The 18,612-nt window shown below is 49.4% G+C and overlaps 1 protein-coding gene across 1 annotated transcript in view; it reads left to right on the top strand.

Annotated features, from left to right (window-relative positions):
- Positions 1-18,612, top strand: part of si:dkeyp-14d3.1 (transmembrane protein 132C) — a 65,935-nt gene that overhangs the window by 19,889 nt on the left and 27,434 nt on the right. The window contains exon 3 of the mRNA XM_068311639.1: positions 12,505-12,651. Within this exon, the coding sequence (XP_068167740.1) occupies positions 12,505-12,651 (147 nt within the window). The remainder of the gene's footprint in view (positions 1-12,504; positions 12,652-18,612) is intronic.

The following is an 18,612-nucleotide window of genomic DNA, read 5'->3' as shown; positions in this document are numbered from 1 at the left end:
AATCAGGCGTCCAATTAATGGCTCTGTGGTTCTCAGCGTGGCGCCGCTCCGCCTCCCCGTCACACGCCGTTCACTCAACGCACGTTGATGGAGGCAAGTTTAATAGTTTTAGTCAACGTGATTCATTTGTAGTTAAAGTCTGAGAACAGACAAATGATTGAGTGGATGAGAAGAAGACAATGTGAGGTCAAAGGTTAAACGAACGTTTAGTCAATAGATCAAATCAATGAGGCTGATTGAAAAAAGACTCCCATGAAGCGTCTGTTAACCCATTAAAGCCCGAATAGCGGCTAAATAATTACCAGAAAAAATTATCTATTGGAAAATAAGGTTTTAAAGTTAAAAAAAAAAAAATATTTTTTATCAGCTTGAATTTGCATAATTTTTGCTAAATCTGGAATTTTTCACAAGTAAAATGCAGGAAGAAAATAACAGAAGTTTTGAAATAAATTTTTTAAAAATCAAATCAAAATGTAAAAAAAAATCAAATGAAATCTAAATATGATGGACTTGGCTTTAAAACTGAATCATTATTTTAAATCAGCGTCAGGCTTTCCATTTATTTTTTTTATCAACCCTGAAGAGTTTTTCCCCGCCGTGCAGAACCGGACGTCCTTTTCCGGTCGGATGGAATCCGGTTTTATTTTCTTCCTCTCCGTGCCGACGGACGGTTTGTGGAATAACGCGCCGCATTAACGTGAGTCTGTTTAATTACATCCTCCTAAACGCTGTCGTCTGGTTTCCTGCGGAGAGTCCAATACAACACCTGCTTCCATTAGCGGCGAGCGCAGCAGCTGTTCATGAAGGACGTGTGAGCGGCGGAGGAAGCGTCTGAGCGCCGTAATGAGTTTAAAAGCATTTGAATCGTGGAATTTATTCCCGTCGGTGTTCAGATGAATTTACAGCCCTGAAGTGTTTTATTTTGAAACTAGAATTTCTTTGTTCCCTTCAGATTGGGATTTTAAATTTGATTTTTTTTTTTAGTGATTTCAAAAAAATCCAAACTCAAATATCCAATATTTTAAATATTTAAATCTGGGATTGGATCATGTGACTGATGGAGTGTAACCTGATTGGCTCTGGTGTTTTATAAATTGTTTTAGAAATTCTGCAATTTTTAAAAATATATTTCCAAAAGGTGGTTTTAAACATTTTTAGTGAAATATAAAAATAAGTAATATATTACAGTATCAGATTATAAGTTCAATCATATATTAATTTACACATTAACAGACGAATCCTGATGGGCAGCGTTCTTCTCCAGAAACATCTCCTCACGGATGAGGTCATGACGCGTCAGTAGAAGGGCGTGTCCATGTGCGATCCTGGTGTCGTGACATCATGTTGAGAGGGGGCGTGTCCTCCTAGGGGAGGAGGAGCCACGCCCTCTGATGTCTGACGACGTTTCTGCAAACCAGCAGAAGCTGCAGGGAAAGAAGTAGAAGTTCAAGGCAATTAAATGTAAGGTGTGTGTGTGTGTGTGTGTGTGTGTGTGTGTGTGTGTGTGTGTGTGTGTGTGTGTGTGTGGTGATAATTAATCATTATCCTCCTTATTGGAGGGAAATGCAAATGCAATGAATGAAGGGACGACTGTAAAGGATGCTCTCCTCCTGCAGCCTCTTCTTCCTGTCCTGGTGCAGCATGAGTCACTGTAAAGGGGGGGGGGGGTCATTAGGGGATGTGCCCCCCCTCCACACCCCCCCCCAGCTGAGCTCAGCCATCGGTTAACAAAAGATCTTTGTGGAGCTGCTCCTCTTAGCGCATCGCTTTTCTCCTGTCTGATGTATTTGGATCATTTACTGGACCAAAGGTTTCCTGTAGAGAAGTCACACACACACACACACACACACACACACACACACACACACACACAGAGCCCACTGTGATTCTGATGCAGCAGAATTCAACGTGAGTCTTTAAAGCTACAGGTTCCTCCTTCGCTCCTGAGTCACATGACCTCATTAAGGATTCGTCTTTAGTCACATGATCCTGGTTTTAGTTCCGTTTCAAACTACAGCGGCGTCGTCGTGTATTTTAATCCGTTTTCTCGGCGGGTTCTTTTAGTCGATCAGTGGAAGCTGATCAATACTTAATGTCTGATTCTGATCAGATTGATTGGATCAGGGGTCACCCGACGACCACGACACACGAGCCGCCTCGGTGGCCACGCCCCATTCATCACGCTCAATCTCAGAAGTAGAAGAAAGAAGTGGAATAAAGAGAAGGAATAAAGAAGTAGAACAAAGATGAGGAATAAGTGGTGGAATAAGGAGGAATAAAGAAGTGGAATAAGAAGGAGAAATAAAGAGGAGGAACAAAGAGGAGGAATAGAGTAGTGGAACAAAGAGGAGGAATAGAGTAGTGGAACAAAGAGGAGGAATCGAGTAGTGGAACAAAGAGGAGGAATAAAGAGGAGGAACCTTTAGGAACATCACATTGCCATCAGCGGCGTGTGGACGCTGTCATTGGTCTCCTAGCAACGGCTGTTTAAGAACATAAATAACAGGCCCCGCCTCCTGGAGCGTGACTCTGAACCTGTAAACTTTCCAAACAAGTAAAAACTGAAGATGTGTCTTTTGCTATTTCAGGATTTCTCTCATTAGTTTTTCCATTTCCATGGTTACAAGTTGGATTTTGGCTCAATTTGCGAGTGGGATTTTATCTCGGATGAGTTTCATAACTCCTGAACCTCATGTGCCCCCGCCCCCGCCCCCTAACCGTGTGTGTGTTCAGAGAGGAGGTAGCATCTCCTCCTGGTTCCTCTCGTCCTCCGGGTCTCATTGAAATCTGTTGTCTAAATAAAACCGGAGGCGAACGGAAACGACGACGTAAAACGTCTTTACGACTCCGATGTTCTTCGTTCTGCTGACGAGGCAGAAATAAAGTTCTCAGAGTCGCCGACAGACGGACGAATCCGTCCCGCATCCCGCCGGCGGATCCACCGACACCTCCTGTTGGATGTGAGCGAATCTGACCAACCGTTGGGTGGGATTAGACCCATCGCCACGCCCTGCTGGGATGCTAATGGATGCTAATGAAAGCTAAGAGACGCTGCTGGCGGCCTAGGCGTCACATGCATCGACAGAACCAGACCATCGGATCACAACACGTTTCCTACATTCTTCACGCCGCGCTGATTATTTCTTTGTAGGATTGAATTAATTAGCATAATTCCAGCTTATTCAGCGCTAATTAAAGCGTCGCTTTATTCAGTCGCCGTCTCTTTAAACGCACTTTTATTTACCCTCTTGCTTTTGTTCCCTTCCGAGCGTAAATGTGATCAAAGCTTCCCCTTCCATTAATTAGCGTCTCTAAGCTACGTGGCGTTAGCGCCTTCCATGTTTAATTTAAGGTCAGTGTTTGTGCCCCCCCCCCCCAACCCCTCCCCAGACTCATTTCAATGGCGTCTGGATTTAAATGGAACCAATCGGCTGTCATTTCAGATGGACGGATTAAATCTGGAATAGGTTTTGGATTAGTTTGGGTTTATTTTCTTGAAGTCCTTCCTGCTCGCATACATTATGTATTTCGTCCAATCCGGGCCCTGCTAATTAGATTTGATAAAAACGTACTTGAGGTCACCCTGACGGCGGCCCGAGCCGCTCTGAGCCCGAATTAAAATTCACAAAGGTCAAGAGAAAGTCTGGAACGTCGTGTTAACTTATAATTCACTGCTGTTTAAAGTCTTTCCTTTCCAGCTCAGGTTGGAGGAGCTCCGTTTGCTCCAGGGGGGTTCTGGGTAATAAAATTATTATTACTATTAAAAAATATAACTTAACTGTCAGCTTAAAATAGATTCATATTAACCAAATATTATTAAAATACATTCACTAATAAAGTTCAGACAAAACACTGATAGACTGTTTAAAGCAGTCCGTGATTTTCGGAATGTAGCGCACTTCCGGATGCTGTCAGCCAATAGCAATGCTGTACGGTATCACGTGACTACCTACTAAAAATCCGCGATCAGGTGAAGCCACGCATCTTGAAGCGCGAACAAGTGAGGGATTACTTTATGTACAAATTCAAAAACAATTTGTGTAGAAATAATTATTTTCGTCCTGTACGACGTATTCCAGAGTGCGTCCGGGTGAAGCAACGCCCCCTTGTGGCGGTCGTCCTGCGTTACTACCAACTATGACAAAACAGGAAGGAGGTTTCTTGATTTAAACAGATTAATTGAACACAAACTCAATTCTAGCCCGATGCTAACAACGGAGCTAACCAGCAACCTGGGATTTCCTGCTAACTAGCCACATGACACTAGCTCTGCATCAAACCGCCCCGCCCCCGGGATGACGTCGACGCCCCCCTGGTCGCCTGCTGCCAGTCGTTACCTACAATATGTCATTGAGACGACCCCCAGACCCGTTTGGCTCCGCCCGGCGCCGGCGTCCCCGTGGACCTTGGATGATTCTGGGCTCATTAGCATCTGAGGAGTAACGAGACGTGATTTAATGCTGGACTTGGACGCGGCGCAGCCAGACTAGATTGAACGGCTCCCTATTAATTTCATGGACTTTAATGCGCCCTTATAACTCCATAATGACGCCGTAACGGCTCTATTTCATCTCCCGCCACACTCGTCCGCTGACAAAGGCCCGTTATTTCAATTAGCGGTGTGTGTTCCTGTTGTGGGAGGTAAATAAAGTCGTCCGTGATTCAGATGAGAATCCTCAGATGAGAGTTCGTGACCCAGATTATCAGTGGATTAAAAGAGTGAAGGATTACAGGTTTGTTTTTTATTTAATTTGATGCACAAACTTCCAACCGCCGTGACTTAATGTTTAGTTTTCTAACTGCAGTTCTTTCTGAAGCTTGTAAATATTAAATTGATTAAATTAACTTTAGTAGTGGAGAAAGTTTCCTAATCCCGCCTCCCAGTTTGTTGGCTGAAGCCCCGCCCCCTCAGACCTGCATCGATCAGTGTTTCCTCATTCAGGACGTCTGCAGCAGAACTGAGTCACTGCAGCAGGATCGCGGATGGATACATCAGTGGGACCGGATCTCGTTCTTTACCACGTGTTGGTGGATGGATACGACATCAGTGAGACCGGATCTCGTTCTTTACCACGTGTTGGTGGATGGATACGACATCAGTGAGACCGGATCTCGTTCTTTACCACGTGTTGGTGGATGGATACGACATCAGTGAGACCGGATCTCGTTCTTTACCACGTGTTGGTGGATGGATACGACATCAGTGAGACCGGATCTCGTTCTTTACCACGTGTTGGCGGATGGATACGACATCAGTGAGACCGGATCTCGTTCTTTACCACGTGTTGGCGGATGGATACGACATCAGTGAGACCGGATCTCGTTCTTTACCACGTGTTGGCGGATGGATACGACATCAGTGAGACCGGATCTCGTTCTTTACCACGTGTTGGCGGATGGATACGACGTCAGTGAGACCGGATCTCGTTCTTTACCACGTGTTGGCGGATGGATACGACGTCAGTGAGACCGGATCTCGTTCTTTACCACGTGTTGGCGGATGGATACGACGTCAGTGTGACCGGATCTCGTTCTTTACCCCCGGTTGGTGGATGGATACGACATCAGTGAGACCGGATCTCGTTCTTTACCCCCGGTTGGTGGATGGATACGACATCAGTGAGACCGGATCTCGTTCTTTACCCCCGGTTGGTGGATGGATACGGTGGATGGACACTCTGGGGGTGCTGGCGCTCAGTCTGTTATTTTCTGTCTGCTGTTCCACCGTCTGACATTTCCAAAGGTCGTGACCTTTGCTGTTCTTCTGGCTGCTTCATGTGTTCAACAGGAGTTTCTTTCAGGTGTCAGAGGTCCGGTTCTTGTCGGTGCTGCTGATTCATTCCCTGTGATCTCTGGGGGGAGCCGTCTGTGAGGGAGGGGTTCAGGCGTAATGTTTTAGCTTTAGCTTCTTAGTCGTCGCCTGTGGTGGAAAGGGGAGGGGCTTATGAGGCGACCTTCCACACAATGGCGGCTGTGGTTTTTGTTTGGGGGGGGGGGGGGGGGCATACGGCGGTGAAGTCCTGCCTGAACAAAAGCAGAGAGACGACCTGTGGTCCTTCATGTCAGTCAGAACGGAGCGCTCTAGAAACCGACGCCGCCTTCAGGCCGGAGGAGGAAATACGTTATGGATTCTTTTTGATCACCTGTCGTCTCAGGTGTTCTTTACTGCAGAAACACGACTCATGTCGGCATTGTGTGTGTGTGTGTGTGTGTGTGTGTGTGTGTGTGTGTGTGTGTGTGTGTGTGTGTGTGTGTGTGTGTGAGGTAATTAAAGCAGAATAAAGAGCTGGGACTGGAGTAAAGGAGGGGTTCTGGTTTTAAGGGGGTGGTAAACCCACTTCCTGTTGAGTAACCGCGTGGTGATTGGTCCTCACTCCAAAATGAGGATGAGCAGAACCATCTGATGACTCAGGTTGGTTCCAGCTCCGCCGCCATTAGCTAACAGGCTAATGTGAGGATTTCAACTGAGAAAGTGCAGAAATATAAAAAAATAATAATAAATAATGATGTTTTTTCGGGGTTTGTTTAAAGCTGATTGTAGATTAACGTCGTTAACTAGTTCCAGGAAGGAACTGGTCTCCAGACTAAACTGTAGATAAATGTTCCCAGTTCTGTTCTGAACTTTATTAATGAATGTATTTTAATAGTATTTGGCTGATATGATCTATTTGAAGCTGACAAACAATTAAATTTTATTTTTTAATATAATACGGAAAAAACTTCCTGGTGAAGCAGATGGAGTAAACCCTGCACGTCGGACACGTTTCCACACGTGTTCTCCTCCTCGCCTCGTCCTGTGTCCTCCTCCTCGTCCAGCAGCTCCTGACATTTTGTGTTCCGTCGCTGTTCAGATGTAAATTTCCCAGGATGCCGTTCTCCCTCTCCTTCTGGTTTTACCGCGTGGCCTCCAACCTCCTGAGTCTCGCTCAAATGCCACCGTATCTGTTTTTGCATGGGTGCAGCGGTCGTGTCGCACCGCCGAGCATGGAGACCGCCACAAAATGGGGGGGTTGGGGGGGTCGACAGTGAACGGAAGCGGTTCCCAGGAGAACGGCAAGCGTCTTTACACCGTTAAGCGTTAGTCAGACGTTAGCGTTCAGTAATGATCATCTCATTAAGTCAGGGGAGTAAACAGCTGCAGCTCAGGTGAAATGAAGCAAATAATGTGCATTTAGCAGTGGGGGGGTCTGTAATGGATGGGGGGGTGGGGGGTTGTTAATGGATGGGGTCAGGCTTTATTACAGCGACACGAGGGAATGATAAATGGAGACCAGAGAGGAGGAGAAACAAACAAGAAGGAAAAGAGAGAGAAGACCCCCCCCACACCCCCCCCAGACTGATCATTAATCATCAATCTTTATTAACACCCTCCTGTCGATCAATAAGCTGCCATGAAACAAGCATTAGTTCATCTGACCTGAATCCATACAGAACACCTGCTAACAGGTAGACGTCAGGTAGGCCCCGCCCACATTCCCATCCCCGCCCCCCCACTGGGATTAAGGGCGACGCCCGGAAATGAAAACTACAGTATAATAGACACGCGTGTTGGTTAGCGTGTTGGTTAGCTGTTGATGAAGATGATACCTCGGTTGCTGTGTGTCTGTGGCCACGCCCATCAGGGGGCGTTACCCGTGTGAAGGTGTCAGGTTCTACTTCATTAGTTTCAAATGAATGACCTTTTGAACTACATGTGTTCTACCTGTCATTACCCAGAATGCATTGCAACAACCACCCCTCCTGTCAGAATGAAGGAGCTTCTGCCGATTCTGATCCGCGATCCTCCAAAGAGTCGTCCTTTGATTTGCCGGTTGTGTTTGAGCGTTTCTGAGCAGCCGGAGGCCAGAAGCTGCTTTAAAGATCGTCTCCGTCGCCACGGCGATAATTACCTTTTTGTCACCGTGTGTGTTATTACACCTTATCTGTTCAAACGACGGCAGCGCGGTTCAACGTCTGCGCCGCCGACTCTGGTGTCGGCCTCAGATGTCTGATCACACGCGCTGTGTGTGTGTGTGTGTGTGTGTGTGTGTGTGTGTGTGTGTGTGTGTGTGTAAAACGGCAGCGATGAGGGGGCGGGGCAGGTGGGAGGAGCCTCGATGCTCTTAAACTGCTTCCTCCGGAGGAAAACATCCCAAACTGACGTGACCTTTCACTTCCCTTCACCGCCGCCGGCACCGATATTTCCTTCCCCAAAGCCCCGCCCCCTTTTCACGAGACGTCCTGCGGCTTTGCCGACGCCCGTTTTTGTCTTCCAGTTAATACCGAGCTGAGGAGAACGTCTTCATCCGTCACCCGGCTCCACTTAGACGCCGGCGCTTCAGCAATCCCAGGACAAATTGGGCGGCGGGAGGATGACGCCGTTAGCGGCGGCGGCGGTGCTTCTTCTCCGTACGCTATCAGCCCATTAGCGGCTCTCTGTGGTTTAGCATGATTTGTAAAGTTGTGTCATTACATTAGCGGCCGGTGTCTCCTTCTAATCCCATTTGCCTCGTGGTTACAAACAAGGTGCCGGCGGAGCGTCTCCGCTGAAGGAGTCCATGCTTTAGCCCTAATTCGATTGACTTAGCGACGGGCGCTAATGGATTTTACCTGGTGAGCCTGCAAATTGAATATGTTAAGGCGCATCAACTCCTCCGGAGGAACCGCCGGGAAAAAGGTGCAATTTTCATTTTGTGAGCGCTCGCTTAAAGAGGCGGAGACAAAAGGGAGATTAGGATCTATTTCCTGAATTGGATTTGATTGGTCCTCAGTGACGCCCGCTCCCCCTCGCCGCTGGTTCAGGCTGTTATCATCCTGAAATCGTCTTCCTCGTTAAATCCGTGTCGTCCTGAAGATAAGAACATCTGGACATGTGAACAAACACGCTTCACCATGTCCCACTATCGTCCTGCAGTTCCCCTTTCTGCCACAACCCCTAAGGGGGCAGCACCGCTGCGTTCACGCAGCTCCAACGCTTGTCTCCCCGTCTTGCTTAAACTAATCTGGATTAAAACGGTCACGTGAATCACGAGTGACGCTTACGGTAGATTGGAGCTATACGTACATATTTTAATATGATACTTTAGTATTTAGAGTAGTAATGATATTACTTTAGTATTTAGAGTAGTACTGACATTACTTTAGTATTTATAGTAGTACTGACATTACTTTAGTATTTACAGTAGTACTGACATTACTTTAGTGTTTAGAGTAAAGACTTCAGATGTAGATTAGAGATTGAGAATTAATAAATAACGACTTATGAACAATTCAACTTACAAACAGCCACTAAGAACAATTTGTGTCCATATGTTGAGGACTTCCTGTACGCGTAATGACGCCTGGTAGTGTGGCACCGGCGCATCGTTCTTCGTCGCCTTTGACTTCTGATGTTGTTGTTTTTTGGCGGTCTCTGACTGGCTCCGCCCGTAAAGGTCAGCGCGCTCCGCGGGGAGGGGGGTTGCGTCCATCAGAGAGACGGCGGTTAATTCCTATCAAAGCGGCCGTGCGTGAGAGCGACCCCCCCCTCGGTACTTATTTAACCGTGTGCTTACCGGAGCGTGTGTGTGTGTGTGTGTGTGTGTGTGTGTGTGTGTGTGTGTGTGTGTGTGTGCAGCCATGTTGAAGCCTCTGCTAGCAGATGGCGCCGCGTGCGTCACGTATTCGCCTCACGTTTCAGGCATTACTTTCGTTTGCGAGCTAAATCCTGCTGTTGTTGAAGCCGTGTCAGTTTCCGCCGCCGCTCCGAGCTGATCTCCTCCTGACTCCCGTAGACCCCTCCCTCACAGGGGGGGGGGGCGTACGGGCGGGGCCTCGGCGGAGAGCAGAAGCGGACAGGAAACTTGCGTAAATAACCCCAAGCTCTGGGGGACAATCAGGAATCACCCAGAATGCCGAGCGTTTTCCCTGGAGGATACAGTTCCTCCTCCTACCTGATGGGGGTCGGCGCCGCCGTGACGCGTCATCCTGTGGATGTGTAAAACGACCAGGAGGTTTTTTCCCAAAGACGTGGATAACTTTTGCAGACGGCAGAGGAATCGTCGCTGCAGCCACGACGTTCGCTTACCCACAATGCACCGCAGCATCGCCTGCTTTGATCCCGATGCGGCCAAACGGGGACTTGAACATATTTGTGCTTCAGTTTGCATGAAAATATAATGAAAGCTAAAATCTGCAGCAGCATCCTGTACGGGACGCGACAGGAGCGTCGCTGCCGTTTCTTTCCCGTCGTTTCCATTTCCTGCCGTCTCTCCGGCGCCGCCGCCGTTTGTTCCCCCGATTTAAAAAAAACTGGAAATGAAAAGGAGCAAAAAAAACCAACAACTAGAAAAAGCCTGAAAACGTTTGCGGGTTAAGCTCTACCTGCCGGCGGCGGCGGCGGCGGCGGTGGCGCGGAGACGTCTGCGTGTTCACACGCTTCAGAACACTAACCTCGGCGTTAGCTGTTAGCTTTGTTCACCTGCATGCGTTGCTTAGCTTCTCCCCTAACGACACACGAGCTAACGGCGCTAGAAGTGATTCAAAGTCACCCCCCCACTTTAAAGCTAAAATATGGCGTCAATGTGCTGAAATAGATGCTAATATTTACAGGGCTATGCGCGGCGAATGCTAACGCGTTCTTATCGTTGGCGTAGCCTCATGAATAATTCATGCTGATGTCAGAACGATAAAGTCGGGATATTATGTTTACCTGCTCACGCCGCGCCATACCACACGCCACACGCTACACGCTACATACAGTCACACCGCTTCAGCGCTTCAAGTGTCCTGTTAGCGTGGCGTGAGTTCACGGTAGTCCTGCAAACGGCGTTCGTGTCAGCACAAAGCGCTGGTGCTGTCCCCCCCTCACCGGTCCATGAAGGGCCGCTCCTGCTCTGCTCCTCATCCTCAGCGCTGAAGCTAACGGATCAGACGGAGGCGGGGCCAAAGCAGCTAGCATCGGTTAGCATCGAGTAGGAGCGTCTGGTCGATGGGGGAGGGGTCGGTACTGTTCCAGTTCTGGATGGAGATGCTTCTTTTTGATTCTGGACTTTACCAACCAATGCCCCCCCCCGACTCATCTGCAGCCCCCACCCCATCTGCAGCGCCCCCCCCCCTCACTGAGCTGCTGCATCACTGCGCTCCAGCAGGACGGCACAAAGACATGGACATCGCTTCCTGATTGTAGATGCATTCAGGATGGGGGGGGGCACACGAGTCTCTGAGGTCACTGGAGTCCAGCCCCCCAGCCTGGAGGGGGGTCCCATCATCATCCAGCCTTGACCTCATTGGATTCCCCCCAGAAATGTTCATTTCTTTCCCCGCTGTAGTATCTCATCACTATTTATCAGGGGGGGCCCTCGAGGTCATCTAAGTACACCAGCAGGACTGGGGGGCGGTGATGGAGGGGCTGCAGCGTGATTTCCTCCTCCGTCCCAGAAAGGGTCAGGATGACATGTAATGGCTTCGGACCCCCCCGCGCCTCTGATTGCCTCTCAACAGCCGCCAGCCTGCCACCCCCCCCCCCCCGGTCCGGCTCGGGGTCGCCGCGGCGCCGACGGAGACTCGTCAACCTCCCTGATTGCTGACACTTTGGAGGATTTGTGTCGATTGTAGCTCCAAACTGTCAGCTGTTGCCTTATTACCCAGCATCCTCTCTGCCTGCTGGGGGCCGTTGTGTGTTATTTACCCTCCAGTTCTGGGGTACTTGGTATTCTGGGTTGTGGCTCTGCCTCCCTAGAGGACTCCGAGTCAAGCAGGGGGGGCCCAGGTGTGATGATATGACGGCTTCCTGCTCCTCCATTTTTCAGGGGGTGTCAGAAGTTCACACACTAAGACGTCCCCCCCCCCCCCCAAATTCACCTGCACTCTGCAGACCCACAAAAATAATGTTTCACTGCGTGAACCTGGACTGTTTCACCGTGTGGACCTGGACTATTCCAGGAGTCGTCACATGATGAATCACATGACCTTTTGTTTTACCATTCAAGGAATAAATAAAAGACGTGTTTTTCAAACTGTTCATTTCTGAGGTGTTTCATTTGGTTGATAACAAACATCTTCTGGTGGGGGCGGCGTCTCCGTCGACACACAGGATGCGAGCGCCGCCCACGCAGACGCGCTCTTTGTGGTTCAAGGTTGGCTTTGGAGAACACGCCGCCGCCGCCGCCGCCGCCGTTCATCCACGGTGAGAATATCCTGTCAGCATCCATAAAATGTAAGCAGAGAGGAGGCGTGTGCTGAAAAGACACACACACACACACACACACACACACACACACACACACACACACACCAACGAAGGGAGACATTTCCTTACATCATACGTGTCGGGAGATGAATCCACAACAGGAAGTGAAGGCGTGGCGACACGATTTGTTATGGGGGTGTCGCTGGGGGAGGGGCTTGCTTTCACACCTGCAAAATTTTCATGATGTCACCTCCAGGTGGAACAAAAAGAAAACGAGCGACGGATACCGAGTGACGGAGACGCCGCGTCGCCGTCTGGAGGCCACGCCCCTTCTCAAACGTGTCTTCTCTCTTCAGGGTGAAGTTGAAAGAGGGCGTGACCTTCCTGGGGGCGCGGCCCAGCAACCCCACCCAGTGGATGGTCAGCCAGGACGTGAGGAGCGAAGGCCACCGGGTCGTGACGCTCCGCTGCCGCAGGAAGGAGTCCGGCTACGACCAAATAAGGTCAGAGCGCTCATTCACTTCAAAGGAAATGTTGGTGGGAGGAGCCAATAGGTGGCCTGTATGACTTCTTGCCCTGCCTCCCAGGGAGACAAAGTGATTGACTTACTATCTTTACATGGGCGTGGCCTAGATGCAGCAAGCCCCACCCCTTTATCCTAACGTGTGATTGGCTGTACCATAGAGAGAGGCGGAGCTTGGCTTTAGGGGTGTGTCAGCTGACTTGTAACTGGTTTATATTAATGTAACTCGATTAGCTTCAGGTTGCTAGCGTTACGCTAACATGGTCCTTCACGACGGCGCTGTCTCTGGGGTCAGTTATTGGTCGACGTGACTCAACGAATGTTTGGTGTGGGGGGGGGGTAATTTGCATATTTGTTCCCCCCGCCGCCATAGCGTTTGCCTGTTGTGGTTGTTTCCGATCTGTATTCACATCCTGACGCTAATCTGGCAGACAGGAAGTGATCGGCGGCGCCGGGGGAAACGGCGTTAATGAAGTGTTGATTGAAAGCTTTTGTGTTTTTAATGGCTTTTCCTTCTCGGAACAGGAAGTAGTTTTATTAGATGCAACTTTCTAGTGACCGGTCTGGGGGCGGTCCTCCTTCCTCCTTTTCCTCATGTGATGTCGTCGGTGATTTGGGCTCTGATTGGTCGGCTAAGTGAGGCAGCTGCGGGCTGACGCCCCCACATTATTCTAATCCTCCTGTTTGTGCCGTACGACGGACCGGTGCTTCATCCTCACAGCTGTCAGAGCGACTTCACAGCGACGGCGGGACACGCCCCCTGATGGCGGTACAATACATGAAGCTCCAATTTTTCTCTCGTCTTGTCCTCCCCGCGCTCAGACGCCTCGCTGAAGCTCTTTGAGCAGCGGGTTAGACGGATCCATCCCGTCTGTCGAGCTGTCATTCAGCCCACTCTCCTCTGCCCCCGCCTCCAGGGGGGGGGGGGTGACAAGGTGCAACAAGACCGCCGGTCCAATAAACCCCCGAAGCAGAAAACGTCTCTATTTAACTCAAATCCACGAGAAGCTAAAGGCTAAGCTAGCTCTGTGAGGAATGCAGGGAGACGGTGTGGATTACTGATCGTCTGCAGATCAAAGCAGTTTTTAACGTGCAGGAACGGATTAACGACATGTCGAAAAACGATGTAAGTCGAAAAACGATGTAAGTCGAAAAACGATGTAAGTCGAAAAACGATGTAAGTCGAAAAACGATGTAAGTCGAAAATAATTTAAGTCAAAAAAACGATGTAAGTTGAATGAACTCGTCTCCAGGCTAAACTGTAGATAACCTTTAACAGTTCTGTACTGAACTTCATCAGATTTTATTTTTTAATATTATTTTAATAATATTTTCTGTTTCTAGTCAACTTGATTTTTTTTTCTGCGTTTTTTTTAAAAACGGACGTATAATTTGAACGATGTAATTCCAGATGACATAAGCCAGGGTTTACCTGTAATGAGCTCACGTCAGATGCAAGATTAGCATCTGACGTGAGCTAGCATAGCAGGGTAACAGGATTAAAATCTAACAAACATGGGATTAATAATCTGGTTTTCAACCACCTGGCGCCGCGTGGAGTGTGTCCTCCTCCGACTCGCTGCATCCGTTGGTTGTGAAGTCACGTCTGCTCTGCTGCAGCATGAGACATCAGCGAGACTCTGATGGCGGGGGCGGGAGCAGGGGGCGGAGCCCGATCAGGTATGCTGGCATCAAAGGGTGGATTAGAGAACAAAGACGCGTCCTTGAACGTGTGAGGCGGGAGGGAGTCATGTGACCCGGCGATGAGAGGCTCCAAAGTGGGAGCTTTTTGTCCAGGCGTCGCCTCCCCTCCCATAATGCATCGTTCTCCCCCCCGTTAACACCTCTGGGGAGGGACGCCGCGTCCTGACCTTTCGGTGGGCCGAACCACGGGGGCCAGTTGACCCTTGAGGTCACGCTTAGGAGCCAAATGGACGCTGGGCACCAGACCCGGATTCAGGGTCGTCGGGTAGCGTCCGCGGCGCCGCTAATGGAAGCCATGATGGCGTTCAGCCTCCCCTCCTCAAGCATGAGAGCGCGGCGCCGCTGATGGGTCAGGTGTGTGTGGCGTTCAGGTGTGTGTGGCGTTCAGGTTCACTCAGCCACTTGAAGCCGCTCACGCCGGCCAGCTGAGCCCTTCCTGTCCTCACACTCACAGCTGATGCTCCCAACGCCGCCGCCTCGCTGCGGATCGCCGTCCAAAAAAAGGAGCGTTTTGCATTAGCCAGCTCTTTGTGCTGCTCAGAGGAAACCTTCAGCCTGACATCTGCTTCACGCCGCAGCAGAACGCCGGGGTTTGTGGGTGTTAGTCGATGGATTTCCTCCAGAGCGACGGCGTCCTTTAAAACCGATCCTCCAGTTTGACTCCGTTCACGCCAGCCGGCGCACTTCCTGTGACCGGAAGGCATCCAGACTAATAAAGCCAGACGGAGGCGACGGTTTCTCATCAGGTTGAGACTGAGAAGAACAGGATTCACCCCGGAGGAGACGCCGGCAAACAGCTGATGTCGCTTCTTTTCAAATTAGCGAGCGAGCTGTCCGAGGTTCGGTTCGCGAGACGTTTTAACGGAAACTCCAGACGGGATCGTCTCGCTGACGGCGAAAGAAACCCGATGAGGTTTCATTACTTTACATTTATTGGATGTTGGTGCTTTTAAAAGATGGAAGCTGATTGGACGGCTGCAGAGGAACTTTGATCCGATACCGGGAAGCAGCGGCTAACGTGGTTAAATAGTTCCAGGAATGAACTCCAGACTGAACTGTAGATAAACATCAACAGTTCTGAACTGAAATTTATTAGTGAATGTATTTTAATAATAGAAGGTTAATATAAATCTATTTGAAGCTGAAAATTAAATTTTATTTTTAAAGATAATACAGAGAAAAAAAGTAAATTTACGAATACAATTTGGCAACATTTACCACACATAAGGAATACTATATTAATAAATGAATGATAAAATAAAAGCCTTATAGTACAGGAATTATTATTATTTATCAATAGTAAAAAGAATATTTTAAATTGACCAATACGTATCCAGTTTGGAGGTTTACATTACAGACATAAATCATCAAGAGCAGCTGACTCTGAGCTACGTGCTATATTAGCATGTAGCATGTGGATCATATGATCTGAGGTATAATTGAGAGCGAGGTCAGCTGATTTTTTACCCGTATTTAGAAAAATAATTTTTTTTACATCTTGAAGAAAGTGGGAGGATTCCTGGATTGGTCCACCCGTCGATTCGTTTCCACCCCTTAACAAGAATCATCCAATCACAGCTCAGCACCTGGAACAGGTGCGACCGGCCCATCAGGTGTAACTGTTCTAGACAATATTCAGAAAAAATGAACGCAGAGACGTTTCCTGGTTCCCCTCAGAAGCGACAACAAAGCGCTTTGATGTGGGTGCAGCTGTGGTGCACTTAAGCAGATTGAAGGACCCCCCCCCCATTAACAGCCGGCCCATTGAAACCAGGATTGGTTCTGCCTCCTCAGCATGTCATCATCCAGAGGTGGAGGTCGGTGCCAGGTCTGCCGAGGCCGTCCGGAGGCGGATGGATGTCTCCTTGGCGACGGCAGGCGCTAAACTTCCTGTCGGCGATTCGGGATGAGAGGCGACAGGAAGATCGGAGGAGGGATACAGTAGAACCTGGAGTGACGAGGTTAATCACTAACTCGTTAAAAAACCGAAAACCCTCTAAATTACCCCTTAAACACGTGGTAAAGAACGAGATACGTCTCACCGATGTATCCACCCGCCAACACGTGGTAAAGAACGAGATCCGGTCTCACTGGTGTCGTATCCACCCGCCAACACGCGGTAAAGAACGAGCTACGTCTCACTGGTGTCTTGTATGTGGAGCAGCTCATATCTGGAGGTTGTGCTGTTTATTTAGTGAAGTGCGTTCTTTAATTGCCCGTGGTGAAGCAGTCCTATCGTGACCGGCTCTACATTGTCTGAATCAAATGTGCATAGAGTTCACATTATGTAATTTAATCCGGCGTACATACGTTCACTCTGAGGACGAGCTTCCCTCTAAAGCAGGCTTGTAAATCTCATCAATATGAATGGAGAGGATCCCCGAGGGGCAGAAATCACACAGCTCTGTAATAATGGGTGAGATTTGGCAGCGACCTCGCAATTTATCTCAATTTCAGAGCCGAGAGAGGCTTTAAGAACATTATTATTTATAGTTTGTGACATTTACTGCAAGACGGCAATGAAACAAAGGACTCAGGATGGCTTTTCCGTCCCCGGGGCCCCTGAGAAATGCCTCATCCTTTTCTTTGATATCTTGGGGAGACTCGTGTGTCGATAGTCTTCGCTCCGGAGCCGCGAAAAAGTCCAGAGTGACTTTAAAAATGAGCCCAATCAGCGCGAGCGGGTCAGCGCTATTTCTGTGATTTCGCTCTTGATTTGTAATGCGTTCCTAAAGCCTGGGGGGGGCGGGGGCCCGGGGCTTTACTGGGTAATGCTGCATAAATCGAGGCTGAAATGAAACAGCCCAATTACGTTGGGGGCAAACAGGAGCGTTCGCTAACACTCTTAATAACGAATTAACCCCGTTCCCACGGCGACACGTTTACCTTTAACTCTCTACGGCGGCCGAGTTTACGGCGCGCGGCGTCGGAGTTGTCATCCTGTTTGTCGGTTAATGATGATCCAAAGCCACATGTGATCGGAATGCGTCGCCGGGTTTCTGTTAGCATAGCCACGTGGCGTTTGGCCCAGATCACATGACCGTTCAGGCAGTTCCATCATTAAGGAAATGCGACGCAGGAATAAGGACTCGGCACATCGCCGTGCTCGTCTGGTTCCGTCCAGACGGTAATGACATCCAGCTGGGGGGGGGGGCAGCTTCCATCCGGCGCCAAGCGCCAACCAGGTGTCATTAGCCTGATCCACACAGCTGTTAGCTCCGCCTCTGCGACGGCGGTGGAGGTAGAGACGTGGTGATTGGCCCGTCTGTGGGGACGTGTGACCGATGCTTGTTGGGTTGTTTTGCAGCAGTAAATGGGTTTGTGACCATCAATCAAACGGGACTCAGAATGAGGCGTTAATGGAGCGGCTCCAGCAGATGGGAGCCGAACCAATCAGAACGAAGAACGGGTCAAAGTGAAGGTCCAGTCGTTTAACGGGTGAACCGTTCACACAGTACGAGGTGTGAACCTGGACTGTTTCACTGCGTGATCCTGGACTGTGTCACCATGTGACCTTTGATGTGGGCGGAGCCCTGTTAGCCGTGATGCAGCGGCTCAGATTAGCTGCTGGATTAGCTGGAGACAGATTGAGGTCTTGGTGTTCAGATCTCTGGGTTGTGAGTGAATATCGTGCTCTCAGTGGTTAATCCCTGCGGATTAGACGGCGCTGCGTTACCACAGTGTTTTATGGTTGCAGTGAAACAGTTTTTTAAACCCTGAACACAACAGGTTGTGTTTTGTAGGTCATTAAATGTGAGGCAGTTTTATAATCCACTGCTGGTTCTGGGTGAACTCTGGTGAGTTGGAGTCGTGTCTCCAATCAAATGTGTCTCGGTCCCGTCCCTTCACTTTTGTCCACCTTAATAAGCAGAGGGGGCGTCGGCCTGTGGTTGGTTAATTGAACCCGGTCCAGCCTGATTGGATCTTACACTTCAGTCCATTCTGGTTAAAGAAACACCTGCAGGCTGGCGTCTCCGCCCGTGAACCTGGACTGTTTCACCGCGTGAACCTGGACTGTTTCACCGTGTGAACCTGGACTGTTTCACCGCGTGAACCTGGACTGTTTCACCGCGTGAACCTGGACTGTTTCACCGTGTGAACCTGGACTGTCGAGGCGTCTGACTCCACTTCCTGTGACGCGTCGGTGTGTCGGTCGGTGTTTGCTCCTCCTCCCCCCTCTGCGTTCCCTCGGGGCAGACGCGATGACTTCACCGCCGTCTTTGCCGAGCCTTCGTTA

Source organism: Antennarius striatus, chromosome 3 (assembly GCF_040054535.1).
Source record: "Antennarius striatus isolate MH-2024 chromosome 3, ASM4005453v1, whole genome shotgun sequence".
Classification (NCBI taxonomy): domain Eukaryota; kingdom Metazoa; phylum Chordata; class Actinopteri; order Lophiiformes; family Antennariidae; genus Antennarius; species Antennarius striatus.
This window is presented reverse-complemented; position numbering and strand designations above follow the sequence as displayed.